General features: G+C 51.7%; 1 protein-coding gene and 1 long non-coding RNA gene across 2 annotated transcripts; one reads left to right on the top strand and one right to left on the bottom strand.

Annotated features, from left to right (window-relative positions):
- Positions 1-194: 194 nt before the first annotated feature.
- On the bottom strand, positions 195-5879 carry LOC135186681 (protein PET117 homolog, mitochondrial). The gene is made up of 2 exons (XM_064164630.1): positions 5718-5879; positions 195-346 (listed from the first exon to the last, which is right to left on the bottom strand). Exons 1-2 carry the CDS (start codon positions 5811-5813, stop codon positions 197-199), a joined length of 246 nt encoding a protein of 81 aa, XP_064020700.1. The 5' UTR covers positions 5814-5879; the 3' UTR covers positions 195-196.
- Positions 5880-5986: 107 nt separating this feature from the next.
- On the top strand, positions 5987-8173 carry LOC135186447 (uncharacterized). The gene is made up of 2 exons (XR_010306869.1): positions 5987-6699; positions 7523-8173. It is a non-coding gene; the product is annotated as an uncharacterized LOC135186447 (long non-coding RNA).
- The last annotated feature ends 555 nt before the right edge of the window (positions 8174-8728 follow it).

Consider the following 8728-nt stretch of genomic DNA (forward strand, 5'->3'; position numbering starts at 1 on the left):
GTCTCTACAGTCAAAGTAGGGACGACAGAGAAAATGTTTTGTGTCCACCTCACAGCTTCTGGAACTGGATTATAACCTATACAAAAGAAACCGTCTTTCACAGATTACCTCTGCTTGCTGAAACACTTGCAAGCAGTTAAGCCACCAGTGACCTCAGAACATCTTTAATCAAACCTCTAAGGACCCAGTTCTGTGCCTAGGACTGCTGGGACCCTTTTTCCATTAGTGCCTTGTCTCTTTCTTCCATAAGCTGCTTGGTCAAAGCTATCTGCTCTTCTAGAAGGCGAATATTCTCCTTTTTCTGGTGTTGACGCTCAAGATCTCTGAGAACTCCACTGTGCAGTCTCTGAAAACACAAAGGACAGCGTTTATCACAGCGTGTTGCATGCTGAAAGTGATTAACACCCACCCAGACTCCAATCCCTGCTGCAGGGCTCTTTACCACGCTCTCTTTGCAAGTCCTCCGCCAGCACCTGCAGCCACAGCCACCTGACCTGCAGAGCACAGCTGGAGGAGGCCACAAAAGTGATTGGAGGGCTGGAGCATCTCCCCTGTGGGACAGGCTGGGGTTGGGGCTGTTCAGCCTGGAGAAGAGAAGGCTCTGGGGAGACCTTATAGTAGCCTTCCAGTACCTGAAGTGGGCTACAAGAAAACTGGGGAGGGACTCTTGACAAGGGCTTATAGTGACAGGACAAAGGAGAATGGATTAAGTTGGAAGAGAGGAGATTTAGCCTAGGAAGAAATTCTTTGCAGTGAAGGTGGTGAGACACTGGACAAGTGGATCCCCCCTCCCTGGAAGTGTTTAAGGCCGGGTTGGACAGCAGAGAGGTTGGAACTAGATGATCTTTAAGATCCCTTCCAACCTAAACTGTTCTATGATTCTATGACTCCTTCCCCCAGTACGCCCGTGATGAGAAGCAGGAGGACAAAGAAGCGAGGAGGGAACAGGTTGCTCAGGGAAGCTGTGGATGTCCCCTCCCTGGATGTGTTAAAGGCCAAGCTGGACAGGGCCTTAAGCAAGCTGGTCTGGTGGGAGGTGTCCCTGCCCATGGCAGGGGAGTTTGAACTAGATGATCTTTAAGGTCCCTTCCAGACAAAAATGTTCTATGATTCCCTGATAATGGTGCTGCACCAAAAAGTGCTTTATTTCTGTTGCACAGTGAAGCAACTGAGCACATAAATGGTAGGCACACATAATTCCTGTGCCACGCAGGACAGACACATGCTAGAAACCCTGCTATCTTTGCCCTAAATATCTACCAAACTGAACTCATCTCCCCAGAACTTTTGCTCTGCTCAGAGAGAATTTGGCGGCAAATTGGAAATGGATTTCCAAAAGAAGACCTGCCACGTGTCCTTGTCTGCTTCCTGCTGCTCACATCTCATTCTTCAAATATTACCTTGTAGACATCTGCTGCAAGGCTGGCAGAAATCCCACAGCCTGTGTGTGCCAAGCTCTTGCGAAAAGGCAGGGCACTCATTCAGAAAGATCCCCTCTCCCTGAAACTGTCTGTTAGAAATAACACATAGTAACGCAGAGGAGCAGTTCGCACACCAGTGGGTAAGGCCCACAGAGGGTTTAAAAAGCCCCTAAGGAAATCCCAGATGCTCTTTTTTTCCTCTATAGACCTCTCTCTCTCAATTTCTCTCTCTCTCTCTCCCTCTTTGCTACCTGCAAGTTGTTTTTTCCCCACTCTGACGATCAGGCTAAATGTTTAAACTTTACCTCTTAACCAGGGGAATGGAAAATAAGTGAAAAACAAACTTGTGACATGGGCTGAGGAGGGGAGGCACTGGCTTGGAGCCAGGTGTTAAACTCCAGATGCACATGGGTGACGAGACTGGACAGTGGACAGAGGAGACTGCAAGGCTGTCACTAACTCTGGAAGGAAGCAGGGACCACATGAAGCGTTTAATCGGTCATGTACGTGACAGAGAGCTGAGACAGAGTGACCCTGCAACTCTGACCCACTGCAGCTGGTGCTGCTGCCCTCCCTCTAGCTCCACACTGCCTGCACTGCTCATCTCATCCCTGGGGCAGCAAAGGGTGCAGCCAGCAGAAAACAAAGCTCTCTCTTTTGGCTTTGGTTTTTCTTTTCTTCACAAAGCAAGTCGTACTCTGCTGTTTTAACTCCCTGAACTGGGTAACAAGTGTCAGTGCAAAGGAGAATGTGGGATGTCCAGTCATAGAATCATAGAATCAACCAGGTTGGAAGAGACCTCCAAGATCATCCAGTCCAACCTAGCACCCAGCCCTAGCCAGTCAACCAGACCATGGCACTAAGTGCCTCAGCCAGGCTTGGCTTGAAGACCTCAAGGGACAGTGACTCCACCACCTCCCTGGGCAGCTCATTCCAATGCAAATCACTCTCTCTGCCAACAACTTCCTCCTAACATCCAGCCTAGACCTCCCCTGGCACAACTTGAGACTGTGTCCCCTTGTTCTATTGCTGGTTGCCTGGCAGAAAAGCCCAACCCCACCTGGCTACAGCCTCCCTTCAGGTAGTTGTAGACAATAATGTGGTCACCTCTGAGCCTCCTCTTCTGCAGGCTGCACACCCCCAGCTCCCTCAGCCTCTCCTCATAGGCTTTGTGTTCCAGGCCCCTCACCAGCTTTGTTGCCCTTCTCTGGACACCTTCCAGCACCTCAACATCTCTCTTGAATTGTGTGGCCCAGAACTGGACACAGCACTCAAGGTGTGGCCTGACCAGTGCTGAGTACAGGGGTGCCCTGGCCTGAGCTCCTCTGGCAGACAGTATGCTTTGAGACGCTCAGAGAGCTACTAGATTTCAAAGCAATAGTCAGAAGCTTCTTTAAAAGTACAATAAATGAGGACTGAGATATTATCAACAAGCAAAACCAGGAAATGATTCCTGAGAGCCAACCCTGACTCAAAACTAAATCAAGCTGGGTGGTAGTGGTGGCAGTCATGTTTTAACCCAACTGAACATGAGAATCTTCACTTGAAATTAAGTTTAGTTGAAGATAGGTTTAACTGAAGCTAGGTTTAGTTGAAGTTTAGTAGAAGAAGTTGTAAGTTGAAGTTTAGTAGAAGAAGTTGTAAGCTGAAGTTTAGTTGAAGCTAGTTTAGTTGAGGTTTAGTTGAAGCTAGGTTTAGTTGAATTTTAATTGAAGCTAGGTTTAAAGTTAGGTTTAGTTGAAGCTAAGTTTAATGGAAGCTAACTTTAGTTGAAGCTAACTTTAGTCAAACTGAAGTTTAAAGAATTATCCACCTGCCCAATTTACCCTCTCATGCTCAGCTTGGCTCAGGAATGAGAGGGTTTCACAGGCACCAAGGTTTGCCATGGGATACTGAAGATAGGAATAAAGTATTTAACCTGATGGCCAAAACAGGAGAGAATAATCTTAATGATGCAAATAATTTATTTGAAAGCTGACCCTGAAGTCATTTTAGAGGAGGTTTGTGGTTATTATTTGACAAGTTCTCACAGGATTTTATCCCTCACCTACAATGCCAATAACTTCACATTGTGTAGCCAAATATTTCTCCTGTAAAGGTTAAAAGAGAAAGGTTTTGTTTACTATTTTATCCTGGCATGAAAATGCAGAGAGAGATTTGTCAGCCAACCATCAAAGCTCTCTCTGGAAATTAAGCTACTAAAACCATTGGCCTTCTTATCCATCTCCAGCAGCTGAAGTCAGGTCACAAATCAGTAACTGCTGAAGACAGAGGTCAACTTAATATTTCATTACTATTCATTACTAACAAAGAAACTGTGTGGGCAGAATGGTGTAGTTGCAAAGCATTCCCTCACCAAACTCAGTTATTCTGTGATCTGTCAGGTATCGAAGACATTAGCTTTGAAAACGCAGTCTGCAAAAGACACCTTCAGAACTGCAGCAAAGAGCCACAAAGAAGTGAACTCTTCTCACTTGTCTCTATTCACTGAGTCGAGGGCTGTTTGTCTTCTGCATTGGCTTAGATAGATCACAGAACCATAGAACTGCTTGGGTTGGAAAAGACCTTTAAGATCTTGAGTCCAACCATTCTCTGACTCTGCCAGTGCTGGACCATGTGCCTCAGCATCACATCTCTGCCTCTTTGAAATGCCTCCAGGGAAAACAGGCATTCAACCATCTATCTGGAGAGCCTGATCCAGTCTTTAAGAACCTTTTCAGTCAAGCAGTTTCTTCTAATGTCCAACCTAAACCTCTCCTGGTGCACTCTGAAGCCATTTCCTCTTGTCCTATCACTTGATACTAGGGAGAAGGGACTGACACCCACCTGGCTCCAACCTTTCAGGAAGCTGCAGAGAGCCAGAAGGTCTCCCCTCAGCCTTCTTTTCTCCAAGCAAAATAAGCCCAGCTCCCTCAGCTGCTCCTCACAAGACCTGTTCTTCAGACCCTTCACCAGCTCCATTGCCTTTCTCTAGACCTGCTCCAGCACCTCAAAATCATCCTTGAACCGAAGGCCTCAAAATTAAACACAGGTCTTCAAGTTGCACCAAGGGAGCTTTACATTGGAGATCAGAACAAACTTCTTGACTGAAAGGGTTCTCAAAGACTGCAACAGGTTCTCTAGGGAGGTGGTTGAAGCCTCATCCCTGAAGATGTTTCAAAGACACAAAGATGTGGTGCTGAGGAACATGGTTTAGCAGCAGCCTTGGCAGAGGTAGGTAATGGTTGGACTCAATGATCTAAAAGGCCTTTTCCAACCAAAACGATTCTGTGATTCTCAAGCACTGACAATCTCTTGTGGGGGTAAAATTACAGCCTGCATGGCAAACTCCATGCAGCAGGCTGGCCTGGGGCATGAACTACCTGCCCCATCAGTTCCATGTCCTTCCTGTATTGAGGGCTCCAGAGCAGGACACGGTACTCCAGATGAGGTCTCACCACAGCAGAGTCAAGTGGCAGAACCACCTCTCTGGATCTGCTGACAGTGCTGCCTTTGATGCAGCCCAGGATGTGACTGGCCTTGTGGGCTGCAAGCTCACACCATCTGCTCACGTTCAGCTTCTCATCCATCAAAATCCCCAAGCCCCTTTCCCCAGGGCTTCTTTTCATCACCTCATCCCCCAGTCTGTACTGATAGCAACGAACTTCCTAAGATCGAGTTTGCATCCATTGCCGCTCGTCCTATCACAGGACAGCACTAAAAGGAGAGTGGCATTTTCCTCCTGACACCCACCCCTCGAATATCTACAAACATGAACAAGATCTCCTCTTAGCCTTCTCTTCTCCAGACTAAACAGCCCCAGGTCTCTCAGCCTTTCCTCATCAGACAGTTGGTCTGGTCCCTTAACCATCCTTGTAGCCTCTCTCGGACACTCTGTTGTATGTCCCTGTCCGTCTTGAACTGGGGAACCCGGGACTGGACGCGGTACTGCAGATGTGGACTCACTAGGGCAGCGCAGAGGGGGCCAGGAACCTCCCTAGAAGGAGGACGTGAGCAGGCAGGCAGGCAGGGGGGCGGAGGGCCGGCGGGAAGTGGGGCCGGGAAGCGGGGCCGGGAAGCGGGGCCGGGGGCTCCCCCGTGCAGCGGCCGCGGCGCCCGGAGCGGCCGCGAGGGGCACGGGGCGCGGCGCGGGCGGGGCCGCAGCCACCTCAGGCTGGGCCCGCAGGTGAGGGGCGGCGCCGGGGGCCGGGCCTGCTCTGCCGGGGCGGGACCGGCGGCTCGGGGCCGCGGTGCGAGGCGGGGCACGGACCCGCTCTTCCTCCCCCTGCCCCCCTCGCCCGTTTCGAGCCCACTCACCTCCCGCTCCCGCCGCTGCTGGACGTGCACGCCCACCACCGTGGCGGTGGAGAGCAGCGCGGAGATGGCCAGTACCGCCCAGGAGCTCCTGGACATCGCGGCCGCGGGCGGCGGGGCGGGCCCGGGCCGCCTGCTCTGCGCCGGGGAAGGGACGGGTCCGGCTGCGGGGGACGCGGGTGGGGAGAGCGGGGCAGAGGAGGCGCGGCCAGCCGAGCGCCGAGCGCCGCAGCCAGGCCGGAGCAGCGGAGCGCCGATGCGGGGCGGGGCCGAGCCGCGGCGGAGGGGCTGTGCGCTGCGGTTGCGTGGCTGAGGTGTGCTGTGGGCTGGCCGCCGCCCGCCGTGCCGCTCGCCTCTGCCGGGCTTCAGGGTGTGCTTGTGCCTCGCCGGCCCCACGGCTGCGGCGCGGCCCCGCTCTGCGGGATGGACATGCTATAGCGTACCCACGGAAGGGCAACAGAGCTGGTGAAAGGTCTGCAGAACAGATCTGGTGAGGAGAAAAGGAGGCTGAGGGGAGAGCTTCTTCCTTCCTGCAGTTCCCTGATAGGAGGTCGTACTGAGGTGGGTGGTAGCTGCTTTTCCCTGGGAACAAGTGACAGGAGGAGAGCAGGTGGTCTCTGGCTGCACCAGGAGAGGTTTAGGTTGTACATGAGAAGAAGCTTCTCTCCTGAGAGGTTCCGAGCAGGCTATTCAGGGAGGTGGCCGAACCTGCGCTTCTGGAGGTGCCGAAAAGACATGGTGCCTGGGACGTGGGTGAGCGGCCGTGGTGCTATTGGCTTCGTGGTTGGACTTAATGAGGTCTTTTCTTTTCAAATCTCAGTGATTTGATAATCCTAGACATGGTAGAACAAGCAGCTGGAACCCTTCTGACCACGGGAGGACAGCTGCCCTTGTGCCCTTCCGAAAGAGATGACTCCCGGAGCTTCCCATGGCTGCTCCTGTGTCCAGTGTGGTCGCAGCTGTGAAAAGAAACAAACAAAAAAAGGTTTGTATTTAGTTCAAGAAAGACTTTTTACGTCTGTTGCTTGAAGACCTCCACTTCTGCGCTTCCCTTGCCCAGAAAATCCAGCTTGCGCAGGACCAGCAGCTGAAGGAGTTGTTTGGTTTCTTCTCATTGTTCAGTGTGTGGCCTCAGGCTTCGTGTTTGGCACTTTTTCCTGCTCCAAAGGCAGCGAGGTTGTTCCTCACCCTGGGGGCTTTTCCCAGGCGCCTCCTCACTGGAGTATCTTAAGTGCTTTACAAACAGAAACGATGTTCCCTGGTGCTCCCGTGTGAGGGCAACAGATGGCTATCGTGGGTGGCTTTCATCCACCACCTTCAGATGTGCTTCAGCTAGAGGACCTAAGCCTTTCCAGACACTTAACCCTGTAACACTTTAAAGCGATCTTTCTCCTGGCTGCTGTGGAGCAGGGGCTCAGGCCATGCTCCCAAAAAGCGGGGAGCTTGTCAGCAGTCACTCTCAGAAGGATGAGCATATCAGAGATGCAAGAGACTCTTCTTAACGTGTCCAAGCAAAGGCTGTCCGGTGGGGAGGTGGGGTGTCCCACAAGGTCTATAAAAGCCTAAAGTAGGTCAGGAGACCATTTCCTGCAGTCCAAGTGCAGCCAGTGGGCACTTGGCTTAACCCAAGCAGAAGGAAGGAGTGAGCTGTGGAAATTATTGTTGCTACCACTGAACAAGTCACTGGAGCCACCCTCGTTGTCTGGGTGCTGTGCTTGTCTCAGGAGCTCCCTAAATATGAGTGGGGGGGTGAGATGTTTATTGTGGAGGCTTCTCCTCAACTCCTTCTGTACTTCTTCTTTTTTTAGCTTTGAGCATCTACCACAGCCCTCTGCCAGGCAGGAAGGTGGAGTACAAGGAATCTCAAGCTCAGCAGGTACAGAATCACAGGAAACACCTGTTTGGAAGGGGCCTCAAAGATCACCCAGTCCAACTCTCCACTCGGCACTGAAGAATCAACATTAAACCACATGTCCCTAAGCACCAGGTCCACACGCTGCTTAAACACCTCCAGGGATGGTGACTCCATCACTGCCCTGGGCAGACCGTTCCAGTGTTTGAGAACCCTTTCAGTGAAGAAATACTTCCTAACATTCAGCCTGAACCTTCCCTGGTGCCGCTTGAAACCATTTCCTCTGGTCCTGCAGCTTGACACCATGGAGAAGAGGTTGCCCCCTCCTCCAATCTCCAGGCAGTTGTAGAGAGCAATGAGGTCTCCCCTCAGCCTCCTTTTCTCCAGACTGAACAACTGCATGGTCTCTGCCTCAAAGCCAGGCTGGGATACTCCCAAGAGGAGCTTAGAAGAGCTGGAGAGCAGTTGCTGTGAGGGGTGGCAGGGTCGCAGCCCCAGCTCCATCCAGCGGGGAAGAAGAAACCCAAAGGTGAAGGCAGTGCTTCCTCGCTATCATCTTTTTCATCTATGTGCCGAGTGCAGGCCATTAAAATGAAAGGTGAAATTAGTGGGGATGATAATGTTTCAATTGAGTCTAATAGTTCTGCTCACACTGCTGTGTTTACTGTTATTAAGGCTTCTGCATAAGGGCTTGTAACGTGTCCAAGGCCACTGGAGTGCCAAGAACAGGGTCGAGCCAGATGCGCGGCGGATGTGAGCCAGCGCCCTTGGCACTGCAGAAGGGTGCAGCTCATGCTGGCTGGAAGCCAAGCACCTCTACCTGAGCCTGGCATGAATCACTTGAGGGGCTAAAGCCCCAGGTGGGGAATATTCAGGCTGTGTTTTCACAGGCTGTGTTTCCTCCAGAGTAGTTCAGGCTGCCTTGCCTCTCCTCTCCCTCCCAATGGGCAGGTCTTGCTGAAGTGCTGACCTCCCTTACCATGGCCCTGCTCTTAAAGTCATAGGAGCACAGAATTGTGTCAGTTGGAAAAGACCTCCAAGATCGTTGAGTCCAACTGTCAACTTCACACCACTATGGCCATTAAACCACACCCCAAAGTGCCATGTCCACACATTTCTTGCCACCACAAGGGACCTCTGTGGGCAGCCTGTTCCAATGCCT

The sequence above is a fragment of the Pogoniulus pusillus genome, chromosome 25 (assembly GCF_015220805.1).
Source record: "Pogoniulus pusillus isolate bPogPus1 chromosome 25, bPogPus1.pri, whole genome shotgun sequence".
NCBI classification, from domain to species: Eukaryota; Metazoa; Chordata; class Aves; order Piciformes; family Lybiidae; genus Pogoniulus; species Pogoniulus pusillus.

What these genes read in the sequence shown, in the direction of transcription:
- LOC135186681 (XM_064164630.1), bottom strand. Translation starts at nt 5,813, where the DNA reads ATGTCCAGGAGCTCCTGGGCGGTACTGGCCATCTCCGCGCTGCTCTCC. An exon ending in AGCAGCGGCGGGAGCGGGAG is followed by an intron (nt 347 to 5,717) that starts GTGAGTGGGCTC and finishes TTGTGTTTTCAG; the next exon opens with AGACTGCACAGTGGAGTTCT.